The sequence below is a fragment of the Protomyctophum parallelum genome (genome assembly GCF_964188405.1).
Source record: "Protomyctophum parallelum genome assembly, chromosome: 14".
In the NCBI taxonomy this organism is placed as follows: Eukaryota; Metazoa; Chordata; class Actinopteri; order Myctophiformes; family Myctophidae; genus Protomyctophum; species Protomyctophum parallelum.
Genome location: NC_139709.1, coordinates 46,544,433 through 46,558,576, shown reverse-complemented (window position 1 = coordinate 46,558,576; position 14,144 = coordinate 46,544,433). Strand labels below are relative to the sequence as shown.

The 14,144-nt window shown below is 43.6% G+C and overlaps 3 protein-coding genes across 3 annotated transcripts in view; 1 reads left to right on the top strand and 2 right to left on the bottom strand.

Moving 5' to 3' along the window:
• LOC310871349 (apolipophorins) overlaps positions 1–1,550 on the bottom strand; it is a gene marked incomplete at its 5' end in the record, with an annotated part of 37,043 nt that extends 35,493 nt beyond the window's left edge. The window contains 2 exons of the mRNA XM_083782835.1: positions 22–188; positions 1,526–1,550. Coding sequence (XP_083638961.1) covers positions 22–188; positions 1,526–1,550 — 192 coding nt within the window. The remainder of the gene's footprint in view (positions 1–21; positions 189–1,525) is intronic.
• Positions 1,551–5,248: 3,698 nt separating this feature from the next.
• On the top strand, positions 5,249–12,573 carry LOC310871495 (Krueppel-like factor 9). The gene is made up of 2 exons (XM_083783055.1): positions 5,249–6,195; positions 8,599–12,573. The coding sequence occupies exons 1-2, from the start codon at positions 5,640–5,642 to the stop codon at positions 8,871–8,873; spliced, it is 831 nt and encodes a 276-aa protein (XP_083639181.1). The 5' UTR covers positions 5,249–5,639; the 3' UTR covers positions 8,874–12,573.
• A 516-nt stretch (positions 12,574–13,089) lies between these two features.
• Positions 13,090–14,144, bottom strand: part of LOC310871348 (procollagen galactosyltransferase 1-like) — a gene marked incomplete at its 3' end in the record, with an annotated part of 10,384 nt that continues 9,329 nt past the window's right edge. The window contains exons 10-11 of the mRNA XM_083782834.1: positions 13,991–14,137; positions 13,090–13,474 (exon numbers count right to left, since the gene is read on the bottom strand). Coding sequence (XP_083638960.1) covers positions 13,090–13,474; positions 13,991–14,137 — 532 coding nt within the window. The remainder of the gene's footprint in view (positions 13,475–13,990; positions 14,138–14,144) is intronic.

The window sequence follows — 14,144 nt, the reverse complement described above, 5'->3', positions numbered from 1 at the left end:
AATTTTTCCCAAAATGCTGACCTGCATCATTAAATGACACTTGGAGATCACATCGATGTCAACTACACAGTCGAGAGCCAGGCCGTTCCGACCAGAGTTCGAGCCGTGCAGAGTCGTGGCTATCGTACTGCTGTATCTGTATGTATATCTCACCCCTTGCTGATAAGAAAGCTCAGGGTAAGGTAACCCTATGGACGTGAATGGATAGAAAACAATCAGAGAAAAATGCATGCACTGTAATTCGTAATGTAGCCTACTGTATAATATTGTTGCTGTCGGGCAGAAACCTATCGAAAAATATATACCCTGCAAAAGTTGATCATACATACTGATCCACAAGCCTGAAAGGTGGTGCAAAGCAAAACGTTTTGAGCTTGTATATTTGCTGCTTTTGCTGTGTTTGAATTTGAATCCTGAACAGACATTATGAGGTTTCCACCCGACAGTTGTCATAATTTGTCACAAAACATGCAATAGTGTAATAATCCTGCAGCTCTCACCGGCACAACTGGAATCACAAAGATGAGGTTCCACCTGAAAGCAATCACTTACTACACGGAAACACAAGTACAGAAATCTTCACAAAATCTTTAAAATCGCATTAGATGTTTTAAGTGAATGCTCACAGCCACATCACAATTCTGCTTAGTTCAGTTAATTAATGCCACCTGTTGCATGAACAACTAGCTATAATATCCTCAGTATTCATTTCCATTAATAACTCTGAGACTGTACAAATGAAACCAAATGAAGCCAAATGGACAAATGACATTTGTACAGTCGCAAAGTTAAACTGACACAGGACGCTACAAAAAACACTGAAAACTTACCACGTAGAAGAAGAGATGCAAATGAAAGACATGTAAAATGAAGTAATAACAAGGACTTGGCCATGGCTAGCCCTGAGTTATACTGCAGCCCTGGCTGCGTTCAGGATGTCTCCTCCAACATGTAAGGAACTGGTGGTGAAAACCAGGCTCTGTTCACAGCAAGTGAATGACCATGCTTGTATGTGGACTTTCCTCCACCAGTGTGACCCATACTGCTCACAGCATCCAATCAGGAAATACTTTTCGAGCTGTAGCTACAAACACACTGGGCCAATCACTTGACACAACACTGGATCCCCACTAAAGGGAGGTCCCCCCTTACTTGAACAGGGAACCACTGACTGAAAGAACACACAAAAAACCCACACATGGTTTGGGAGTTCCACGTTATTGCAGAAACAATCTGGGAGCCCAAATGGAAAAATGAAATCCCCCTTTGTTTTTGCCTCCTTCCTTTTTTGTGTAGAACCAGGAAATCGGTTTGGGTCCTCCCCTTTACAATGTAGGCATTTAGCAGATGCTCTTAATACAGAGCGACGTACAGTAAGCAACAAGAACACATGGTAATACATCAAATACATACAAAATTGTCATCAAGAATCATAAGGAAGCTATAAACCTAGCTTCCTTATGATGGGTGTGGGGGGGGGGGGGGGGGGGGGATCAGACTTTGGGGGATATTGGGGGTGCCATACCTTTGGTTGCTTCAAAGGCCAGCATCAGTGTTTTGTACAGCAAGTTTGTGTGCAGCAACCAGGAGCCAATGGAGGGAGCGGAGAAGGGGGGAGACGTGAGAATTTTGGCTGGTTGAAGACCAAGCGTGCTGCGGCATTCTGGATCAATTGGAGAGGCTTATGTGCACATGGAGAGGAGGACAGGCATGATGTTTGGGTTAGTTTTGGGTGATTCCGACACTTCATTATGGGGAAGATGGGAAAAGGAGCTGCTGATGTCATCAACCTTCTTCTCGATGTAGGTGACAAAAGCATTATGAGAGGGATGAAGGTTGAGTGGGGGGGGGGGGGGGGGGTTAAGGAGGGAGGAGAAAGTAGAGAAGAGCTTCTTTGGGTTAGATTTAGAGGTACATGATTGAATTTTGGTGTGGTAGAAAGAGGATTTAGCAGTGGATAGTGAGAGGGAGAAAGCAGAATGGAGTGAAAGTGGTAAAGGTCATCTGGTGTCTTACGCCACTTCCTTTCGGCCGCCTTGAGAGGTGTTCGTTCAGCTCTGAGGGTTTCAGATAACCAGGGAGCCGGTGGACATGGGCCGGTGGTCCACTTCCTCCCGAGTGCTTCTGTGTTAGTTTATTCCTACTAACAACAACAAACACTACATGCTTAAAGGACGGGAACCCCTTTTTTTTGGTGGTTTGAACCTTCTGGACGGGAACCCCTTTTGGGGTTCTTGTTGCAATGTACAGTAGGCCTATATAGCAGCATAACATTTTTGTAATTTTTGAATAAATATTTGAGGTTTTTCAGAAAATTAGGTCAGGATTTAGAAAGCATTTTTAGAATCGGCCTCAGTCCTAAATGGGTTACGGCAGTTCTGCTAACAGGTGAATCTACCTGTTAGCAGAATTTGTCTTGGTCTTGAGAGATCAGAAATCACCAACTGTAAAGGAGGCTGATGTTCAGTCTATCACGCAGACAACAGTCTTGCATGACAAACCTCCAAAAGATTCTGGGAGCATTTTGAGGCCCGACACACGCGGCATGCATGCATGCACACACGCACGCACACACACCTCAAATGCCCTTAAAACAAGGCTCCAGTCCAGACTTCCCAAAACAAACTGGTCAGGTTACTACTTGGCCTCACTCCCCGAACCCACCTCACCCCACCCCTGCCCATTTTGATAGGCTGGGAATGGCTTAGAGTTGACGACAGAGTACAGCATCTTGCAATGGGTCTGGTCCACAAAATTCACTACAACACCAAGATACCCATGTACCTGTATAAATACTTGATTAATGTCGAAGTCCACACCCACAACACCAGAGGGAGTTCAACAAACCATGTGCAACCCAGATTCGGCACAAACAAGGAACTAAATTTATTTTGCTCCTATGCCACCAAAATGTGGAATGCCCTACCGACCTAACAGTCATTAAGACATGCAAATCCCTTCAAAACCGCTCTTAAAGGGCACTTACGGACGGCTGCAATTCTAAACTGGCCCCCGGAAATTCTGAATCCCCACCCACCCCCTTTTCCCCTCGCTGTATATTTTTTCCCCTTTTTACCTCCTCTATAATGATTTCCTGTTATTGGCTATATAGAAGTGTATATTTGTACGTCTAAATGTTACTATGAATTGAAAATGGTGGACCCTCTGTCATCCACTCACAGTTGACAGTTTTTGTATTGAGTTGTACTTGAAATGTACTGTAATTCTGCAAACTGTTAATAAATTATCAATCAATCAATTTGACGTTAATGACCATAGTTAAATAATACTGAATTGGCATACAACCTTAAAGAAGCCCTTAAATATGTCCATTCATAAACTTCAACATCAACAGTGAGAGCACAAGAACAAAGAAACAGTTGGCATAGGTGAGTATGAGCAAAGAGAGACACCTAGTGTCCAGGCATGTCCATTTGATTTGAGGAAAAGTGATTTTGACATTATTTTGGTTTATGGTTATTCATAATACAGTATATAGTCATAACAAATAGTGTACTTGACTGCAAATTAAATTCCAGGTACAATACAATACTTGAGTGTTTCCACTTTTGATACTTTTACTCCACTATATATCTCAGAGGTTAATATGGTTGATACTTTTTACTCAGCTACAATTGAACAGCTTTAGCTTATATGATAGGTTAATCTATTCAGCAGCATTAAAATCAGCCCCAACTTTACCAGCTTCCATTTTTTAAAGTGGTGATGAACGAATTTCTAATATCCTACAGCAGGTAATTATGAACGCATTACTAATTCAGTTGCCTCTTCGTCTTGTTTATATTTCCAGATAATTTCAGTCGGCCTGTTGAATTCTTTGTCGCCATCGCGATTAGGATATCGCCACAGGACGAGTCACAACCCACATAGGCATGGGCCATGGGTCGTGACCTGTCACCTTAGAGTAGGGCAGGCTATATATATTAATTTATACTCTAAGGTCGTCGTGACATGGGCTGGCCCTGTTGGGACTGGGGGTGGGAGGTGTTGGAGTGGACACATGGGAGGCTGCTTCGGCAGCGTGTTGGATAATTCCTGGTATTCCTAATTCCTGGTTGGCTAATTTCCTGGTATTCCTTAGATTTTTTCCCTTCTTTTTAATCATGGCCCACATTTTGAAACCCTTATATAACCTTTATTTAACCAGTAAAAACATGGCTGAACTCTCTTTTTCAAGAATGAATCAATGAACTCGCCTACTCCCATGGTTCACATGTTTCACGGCTAGAACTCGCCAAGAGGCAGATAATAACAGACACAGCACATACGGCAGCCATATAACAGACTAATGAAAGGAAATGACTCACACGAGTAGTGGTATACCTAAATAGCCAGCCTGGTTCTGCAAGTAGGCTATATTTTGAGACGCAAAACGTGTAGGCCTAGTAGTATACTTTTACTTACATTTCGATTTTCGAATGCAGGACTTTTACTTGTAACCATGTATTTCGACATGTGGTGGTATTGTTGTTACATTTAAGTTAAAGCTACCTGGAGTAGCTTAGGCCTACTTCTCTTCGACCAGACCACTGATTGTATGTGGCTATGTGCCTCTTCTCTTCTCTTCTCCTCCCCCATCATGAACCCGACAACCCATGCATGCTGCCTTGCTGGCTGCTGCTATGCCTACCCGACCGACTTTCCACCGTGCACGACCCGCCCCGCCCCTGGGGTCCACCACGCCCAGCCCGCAACGTCAGTCGTGCGCTTATGTCGTGCGTGCGTGCGCAGTGGGTGGTGGAAAGTAACTGAGTACATTTACTCAAGTACTGTCTGCACTTCATTTTTCTTGAGTATTTCAATTTTGTCAATAGGCTACTGTCTGTACTCTTCTACTAGCTACGTCTGAGATATGATACATACTTTTACTCTGCTACAATTACTTGTCATTTAGGCGTTGTAGTATATTTTGATTCATATTACAAAACATATAGGCTACAGTACCCATAACCCTTAAGCTATGATTTATCCTTCTGCTATTCATTTATTTTTGTAGGCCATTCAAAATGTACTCGAGTAAAAGTACTCGAGTAGTTGCAACAGAGTATTTCTACATTGTGGGTGGTATTGCTATTTTTACTTGCGTAAAAATAAGCTGAGTACTTCTTCCAGCACTGTTTCGTGCGTGTTTACAGGGGGTGGGCGTAACCCGCAGTTGAGGTGACGCCCATCCCGCAACGTCAGTCGTGCGTGTTGTACCGGGGGGGCGTAGGGGGTTGACCGGCTTTCACGACAGACACAATGAACTGAACCGTCGTCCGGACGATGTGAAAAAGAAGAAGCTCTCTCCCAACACACACACGCGCGCATGTGGGACCCGGATCCATCGGCACGTTCTTTTTTATTTTGTTAAGTACTTTTTGCCGTAGAGTTTTGTTCTAATAACTCGATTTTTTCATGACTTTGTGCCGGTGAAGAAGGAGAGGGGACTGAGCGAGGAGGAAAACGGGGTCGGATCATCGTCGAGTTTGATCTAAAAACGAGGTCTGAATCGGGACTAGAACGTATAGCCCCTCCTCGAGATTCTAAACAACACCCCCTTTCTTTTTGTTGTCTAACACGAGATTAAAAAAAAAACCCAACGCGGTCAACAAACGGAAGAATCCAGGTTACAAAACATGTCGATCGCCGCATATTCCGATTATTTCGCCGCGGAGTGTCTGGTGTCGATCTCCACCGGCCCCGTCCTGCACAGACCCACCCCGCTGGCCCCCACCCAGAGGCCCGCTAGCACGCAGCCTGGGCCGGGCCTCGTCCTCCTGGTGGAGCCCGCTGGGGGGGACTCGATGGGGTCGAACGAGGACAGGGAGGTGCGGGAGACGTTGCTGAGGAGGACCATCATGGAGGAGGACGGGGGGACCAACATGCTGACGGTGGCCGGGATCCTCACCGACCTCCACGGCAGCAAGTTCCGGCCCATGTCGGCCTACTCGGAGAGCAGCAACTCGTCCTCGTGCGGCGGGGAGAGCGGCTACACCACGTTGTCTGACTCGACCTCCACGCCGACCATGACCCCCTCCGCCACGCCGATCCCGTCCGCCGGGGGACAGTGGGGGGCCGCGGGAGGAGGTGGACCCCGGTCGCCAGTCAAGCGACACCAGTGCACTTTCGACGGCTGCGACAGAGTTTATGGCAAGTCGTCCCACCTGAAGGCGCACATCAGGACCCACACAGGTGAATTGACGCCTCGTTTTATATTACAGCTGCTACTCCCGTCACAAGACGGCGTCGCTTGCCCACAATATACCCAAGCCGATGCGACACGTTGTCGTCGCCGCGGCTTGACGGTCTGTTCTTGTCGGTATTAAAGCGACCCCCATCGTGTGATGGAGTGTAGCCTGAATTGAGTTTGACATTTAGTGTTCGGTTTGTTTTACTATCATGGTGGAAAAAAGCAACAGCTCCTTTTGGTTGGAAGTTTTCACATAACTTAAACTTTGCCATTAGCTGAAACCCTGTGCAAGTATACCCTTTGCTTTTATCCTCAATTACAAAAGTGTATTCCTAACAATAGATGTGTGTGTGGGTGGGTTGATCGCGTTTTACCCGCGAGTTGGTACAATAACTGGTGCTCCAACAAAGAGAAAAACTCTCCTCCTGACAAAGAAGTGAAGGAACAAAAGAATGGGGCTGGACGTGAAGGACGGTGACGAACATCTACATCCACACTGCATTTGCATATGAAGTCAACACAAGACCAAAGCTTCTTTTCCGTCGACGTACTTAATAGTAGGCTAGACTCAGTCCCCTGTGATAGCTAGACGGTTATTGAAAGCCAGCCTCTAATATCCGCCTCTACAGAGTCAGACTACACCAATCAACCAGATCCGCTATAATCAATCAACAATACTTCCGACATTTATTCATGTGTCAGTTCAATGCGTTTCTGAGTTGAACGTTTATCGAGTGATTTATCAATGTGTATTTATATGGCTCGTGGTGTATTGCCCCTGTACTTGACCACCTCATCGTGTACACTAGGAGTCTACTGCATGGTTCAGGCCATTACAGGAGGGGATTAAGAGCAGCAAAGCGGTCTGACTGGGTATCAGGGTATTAAAGAAGCCAAGGGAACGCCCACTAAGGCTCGTAGTATGGCAGGCGGTGGCCTGGCTTTATTATAATGTTCAACAACACAGCCTTAAGCGCACGGCTTGTGTGTCCTGTGGTTTCACTGTCAGATTGAAGACGAGAACTATCTTTATACTTAATAATAATGTTATTATTTAGTGTAAGATTCTGCTTGCATCATCCTCCACTCCAGATTCTGTCTGTGTGAACACCTCCCCCCCACCACACCCACCTCTGCTCTGAGGCGACTTAAGGACAAGCTAGCTCTGCCTCTGCTCCTCTGCCAGCAGTCGTATTTCTGTCCTCCATTTGTATGTGAAAATAACAAGCTGATTCATTATATTAACACCACAAACTGATTCAGATATTAACACCATCAGTCCAGATGAGCTTGATTTCCTTTCACGTCTCTTTTCTTACTTTTCTTTTTTTCTTTTATTTATTTTAGCAATGACTGCAAAAATTCTGTGCACCCAAATTTCTCAAAGGAAGTGTCATGCTGCAACCAGCAGTGTGTGCTTGTCTCATCAAATCATTAAGTTAAGATTATTATCAGTTATATGCTATAGTGTTTAATGTTTGTGTTGTCTGAACACAATCATTAAATGCCATTGACAATGAATGGAGAATTTACGTCATGTGTGTAAGCAAATCGGCTTACATACTTAAATGTATGTCGGTGGGAACCCTTGGCCAATAAGGGAGTGGGACCACCATTCTTGATGATGATGTACGATGATTAGAGTGCCCAGCTTTGTCTAGCCTCGGTCCCAGCCTTACTCATCTGCGAAGAGAAAAGCTGTCGGTCCGGAACATCCGTCGGATGTATTTCCCCCGGATACGATATTTTTCTTACCAATCACAACACTTGTTTCATTCACATAAAATGCAAACTGATTTGTAAAGCATAAACACCATTTCCTTGAGCGGTACCTCCGCCAAAATCCTGCAACTTCCGCCCCCAAAAAATGATGGCGTCTATACTATAGAGTAGACGCTATAGTGTAGGTCTTGCCCAGCGTGAGCTTTGTCGGTCTGTGTGAACATAAACATTTGCTGATCATTGTCTATCGCCCCATAGTGATGATTTGATTGGCTTAGCAAAGTACATACAGGCCGGAATGACATTTGTGATGATTTGATTGGCTGAGCATGGAATGTGGTGATATATGATGATAAGAGCGCCCCTCACTTCAGGGTTTGTTTTTTTAGAAATGGGAATGGCTGTCAATGAAGACTTATTCAAGATGGCTGCATCATGATATCATATGCATCATCCACATAGTTGTCTCATGGACAAATCATTGAAATGCCACTGTCTTTATTATCCATGAGACAAAGTATAGGAATGCTGTAAATCAAATTAGTTATTATCACCAGACATGTCTGTCTCAAGGAGTTGCACCCCGTGTACACTTTAGAAAAAGCTGTTCTTCTTGACATTTGATTATAGCGTAGTTGCATTGCAGTCATTTTTTAACGCCTCTCTCCCCTCTATGGTTCCAGGCGAGAGGCCCTTCCCGTGCACCTGGCCCGACTGTGAGAAGAAGTTCGCCCGCTCCGACGAGCTCGCCCGCCACACCCGCACCCACACAGGAGAGAAGCGCTTCCTGTGCCCGCTGTGCGACAAGCGCTTCATGCGCAGCGACCACCTGATAAAGCACGCCCGTCGCCACCCTGACTTCCAGCCCTCCATGCTGGGACGCAATAAGTCCGCCTGCACCTCCCCCGCCCTCGGGCACCACGGCACCGCCTCCAGCCCGACCATGATGCACCAGTAGGGGGCGGGGCTTGTGTTTTGGGGGTCAGTAGGAGCACATTATGGGTCTGGTGTGGTGTGGGTTCAAGGTAACCAGCTACAATCATATCCACTGGCTAGGAGTAGGACTTAGCATCACTGGGGAGGGTTATGCATTTGTATGTGCACACACTCACACACACACAAGGAAATACGTGGGAGCTTGTTGGAGGCATGTAGTTTCATCTCCATCCATCCATATGGTTGAATGACGTGGCGTGTCTGTGGACATGTTCTCCATACAGGCTCTTTTCTCAGAACTATAACTGTAAACACAAACTTGCAGGGATTGTCATTATTTCTGTAAACTGCACATGCATCAGCCAAATGTTTTCTCTTTTCTTTTCTCCCCCTTCTTGTGGTTATTTTTCATAAAAAGGTTATTGGGCTTGATGTTAGATAGTGAGGCGGAGAATGACTAGAAGCTTTTTTTTAGCAGCTTTGTTGATTCCATAATACGTTTTTTAGAGGATGCAAACTCCATTTGTTTTTAGTTACTAGGCTATGTTTTGCTTCTTTATTTCGTATTTAACTCATTGATTTATGCAGGTCACGCTTGACATATTGCTTAAAAGTGGATCAAACTTCAATTATAGACTAGCAGTTTGCACACCATCCTCGAGTCTAGATCATTTTATCATCCATGAAATGGTGACACATAATACGCGGTTGTATTATGTCTAATACTGATGCAAATGTATATAAGCTTTAAGCTTTTACTGTAGAAATATCTTGAAATGCTACTAGCAGCAGAAGTTAATACGTGATGAATTGTAGTCCTTATATTGGGGGTGACAGTATATGCTTGATAGGATGACATTGCTTGTGAATGTCAAGTGTGTATGTATGTGTTTACGTTATGTTAGAAACAACTGGGTGAAAACGTGTATGCTATGGTCTCTCATATTTGAGTGGTGAAACGGTGACATGAGGTGAGCTTGATTTAGCCTTCCATGAATATGGAAAAGATTCATATTCATATGGACCTGGCTCAAAACTAGTAAAACATATTTCATATGCATACTCTGCTGCTTTCAGTGCATCATATGAGGTGCCGCAGTATTTGGCACTGAATTTATGACACGTTTATAGCGTTTCCCATAATAATTTTAGCATTTTCTGGTCTAGGTTAGAATAGAAAATGCCATATTGCGTGTATACAAAAGAAGACTGTTGCTTCTCATCCTGTAGGAGTGAAGTTTTGCAAATTAATGTAAAAAAATGTAGAAATTAAAGAATTATATCCAGGTATCCATGATCTTCTAAAAACAAAAAAGGATGCATGCAAGTTGGAACCTAATTAAGCAAGCCTAAAGAATTTCAGTTATTTCACAGCAAAATACTTACAGGTCCACTTGTACACTCCCAGAGTTTAATTAACTTGAGCATTTGACTGTGAGCAGTCTGTTCGAATTAGATGCATCTAACTAGACCTGGTTATATGGAGAGAAGCTTATTGTTTGTTGTTGCCGTTTGTCCAATTAATGGATACGTTAAATCTTTATCTCAGTGATCAATACTTCAGGTAATGCTTAATTTATACTCCGTCATATGACATGCCGTGAGCTATTTTTCGGCTTGCAACACCATCGTATGACAAAGTATAAATCTGGCTTAACTCAAAGCCTTAACCTAATGTCATACCTACTTTAAACCATGTTTACAGCTTAATCATTTCCACAGCTACGTGCCCCCGTCGCGGGCACGTTACAGATACCCATATGCAATATGGCACTTTTTCTTATAGGTGTTGTTTTAAAAGAAATGTGGTTAAATATGTGTGATAGCTTGCAATGTTATTCTACTTCTGCAAGCAAGCACTGTGGAATTTTGATAATGTCTATCATTAACCAATGGTTAGTAAAAAAAAACTGACTGCCTTTGTATAAATGCTTTAGGATGCGTGGTAAAAGATTTGGTTGTGTATTTAATTTGGAGTTGATTTTCTTTTGTGTTTAGTCACTCAGGCCAATCTCTACATTTTCACTGTAGTTGATTGTGTGTCACTACCCTTTTTGTTTACTTAAAGTGGAACCTTTCATTTGGTGCTTTCCTAGATCTGTACAAATTGTTTCTTCCACGTTAAGATTGAATGGCGTCATGCTAACGTCTTCCTCTTTTGTATCTCAGACCAACAGATAACAGTTTTGTTTTTTTCTTATTTCATTGAATCGCTGTATGGGATGTATAATTGTATACTCACTGTAATGCAATGCTTTGCAATTTGTACACACTAAAATCCTTAGTGTCATGGGTCCATTTGGTTCCACACTTTGGGGTTATTGACAGAGGATTTTAATGTGTACATTGTACATGTATACACATTTGATTTTCATAAAGGTTGGATCTGTTGATAATAATTGCCGATAGCTGCTGGCAGCTACCTGGAACAAACTCATGGACTGTATAACTGCAAAAGGAACATCTTCCCTTCCTTGGATCTCATTTTGCTGAAGGAAGTGTTTCCTCACTCAGATACTTATCTTGTCAACGCTTTAGTATCACACACAAACTCACACAATAATACTTTACCTCATCCATTTTGTGGAATATCGTCTTCCCTCTGTAAGCTGTCAGAGCTGCAGTGGTGTCCATATAACATCCATCCAGCCCCTCCCTTTAGATAACCTTCTAAAGCCTTTGAGCCTTGGATTCGAGAAATCTTTCTGTGTTGTATGTTCTTCATTTTCCCCTTTTTTGCTAAATCTACACTTGTTAGTCCAGCCTTTTTTCTTTACTGTATTCTGTTGTTTACTATTTGTCTGTCGGAGCAGTGCTGGCATCTTGCATAGACCCATGGCCTCATTTACATGCTGCTCCATTGGCCACCTGTGGAGCGGCACATCTGAATTTCCGCCCCCTGTGTCGTGTTTGGGGGGGTGTTGAGGAGGCTGATGCAAATGCCTAGTCTCCACTGGATGAATCCTGTGGTAACAGCCCCTCTAAAAAACTAAATCAAAGCCCGGCGTGGGGGTTTTGCCAAGTGGTAGACTCATTAGCAACATGTGTCATCTCTTTTACAATGGCTCACTGTTTTAAGGGTTCAAGACACTGAGGACTAAAACTAAATGTAGTGTGACGACACCTGTGGGTTGTCCGTCCACTTCGGACCTAGGTATATTAAAAAAAAAAGATGTCAGTCCAAATAATGTTTATGTACCATGAATTCTAGCTTGAGCTGAAAAGGCATTATCCAAAATTTCATTTTCTTTCTGCACTGCCAGATTCTTGGAAACAAAACGATCAACCCTCACCACACTAATTCAGATATGCACATTGTACAGAAGAAATGTTTTTAAATTGATGCCTAATTTTTACATTAATAATAATGGATTTGTTTTGAATCCTCTTATCAGAGCTATGGTTAATGCCAGTAGGAGGAACTGTGGAACTAATTTAATACTTGCTGCAATGTGCCGTTTTAAATATTTATCTTTCTCAGGCGTCTTAAGAGTTGAGCGCTGGAATATCACTATTCCCTGTGCGTCACCGAAGTACAAGCAACATGTCCTTTTTTTGTTACGCAGATTAATTTATTACAACTTATCATTTGTGTGGTTTAATTATTCCTTTCATAACTCATTATTTTTGTGATGTGGAACGCTACAAATATTAAATGGTTCCATTGTTTGCTTGATAAGAAAACCAGTGCTTTTTAAAAAATAAAACAGTCATAAAATCAAGGTGATTGATTGCTTTGTCCTTTTTTCTTTTTCCAGGTACAACACTTACTGAATAATACCATGGAGTTTAATTTACATTACAGCCAACAATGTCACACCTTGACAGAATACCCAAGTAGTGTAGTGAGTTCTCATCTCTGGTGAAGCTCAAACTTGTTTTATTTTCTTATTGCATAACGGCATTCTGTCGTTAACTATGTGTCCCTATTTTGGGCATTTCATGATGAGTCTTGAAAAATGAGGGTCGTTTTATAATCTGCTTATTTGGCACAATATGTCAAAATATGTAATTTTGTTTCTTTTTTTTTTAAACAAATTTTAAACAAAAAAGGGATATTCACTTGTGAGTGACTCAATGAACACTGATGTCACTGTCGGGTGGAAACCTAACGTGTCAAACCGTTCATTTTCCTGATTCAAATTCAAAAGTAGCAGAGCAAGCTCGAAATGAGACGCTGACACTAGTATCAAATAGGGTGCCAATTTACGAAGAAACCCCCCCCCCCCCCAAAAAGTTCAAATATGGAGACAAGAGGTTTCTCCTACATACAGCATATACCGGTAATCCAACATCGACAGCATTTCAGAGTTCATCTCTGCTGCCCCTGCTGGAGGAAAGAGGGACGGTGCGGGGCACATCTCCATGGTGGGCAGAGCGAGGAGGACGATGGGCCTGTCTTTTTGACGCTCCGCCTCCTCCTGGCTGTCCTGCTTGCTCCCGTGGCGCGTGGCTCCACCCCTGTCCCAGTCAGTGAGCGAGGCCTCGTCGTCCCAGATGGCGGAGGTCTCCGTGTCGCTGACGTAGCCCGGCTCGCCGGTGTAGTGGGTGGGGAAGAGCAGGAGAGGCTCCACGGAGAACGCCTTCAGGTTCCGCCGTTGGAAGTAATGTTTGTAGTCCTCCCTGAGGGGAACACGGTGTTGGACATGTGAGCAAGTCATGAAATAGTGCACTGGGTCCCGACGGGACCTGGTGGTCCAGGCCCCCCTTTAGGGTGGTGCCAAAGACCACAGGGGGCGGGGGCGAAGCCTTGCCTGTTTGGAGGTAGTACATTTAAACATGCACAAAAACATAACTTGCATTCATCCACTCTCGGCCTGTATGTAATATTATTCCAACTTATCGCCAATGTGTGGTGATACAAATTGTTTGTAGCTTATAGAACGGATATTTTTCTTATCATCGTACGTGAAGAAGTATATAGGGCTTAAGTGGTTAGTCATCATGTCTTAAAAACATTGTCAGATGTCAGAGGGAAAAAAAGGTTGGGACCACTGAAATACTGAACAACGCTAGAACAACGCCTTATACAAATCCGATGATGTGCAAATAAAATTACAAATTTGTTTCTTGATTGCTTATTTCTTCCCAGTTCGTTTTTAAGGATGCTCAGTCCAGTTGATAATTGTAGGAACTCACTTGGGATGCTTGTTGAACATGATGGGTAGAAACTCGTCGACGGGGAGCATCTTGCTCAGGGGCTGGGCTTCAAGGAGCCTGCGGGCTCCCTGCAGAGACAGGGCATATCCCAGAGTCCAGTAGGAGTAGTCTGGGTGCACCAGGTCACTGATGC

What these genes read in the sequence shown, in the direction of transcription:
- LOC310871495 (XM_083783055.1), top strand. Translation starts at nt 5,640, where the DNA reads ATGTCGATCGCCGCATATTCCGATTATTTCGCCGCGGAGTGTCTGGTG. An exon ending in GCACATCAGGACCCACACAG is followed by an intron (nt 6,196 to 8,598) that starts GTGAATTGACGC and finishes CTATGGTTCCAG; the next exon opens with GCGAGAGGCCCTTCCCGTGC.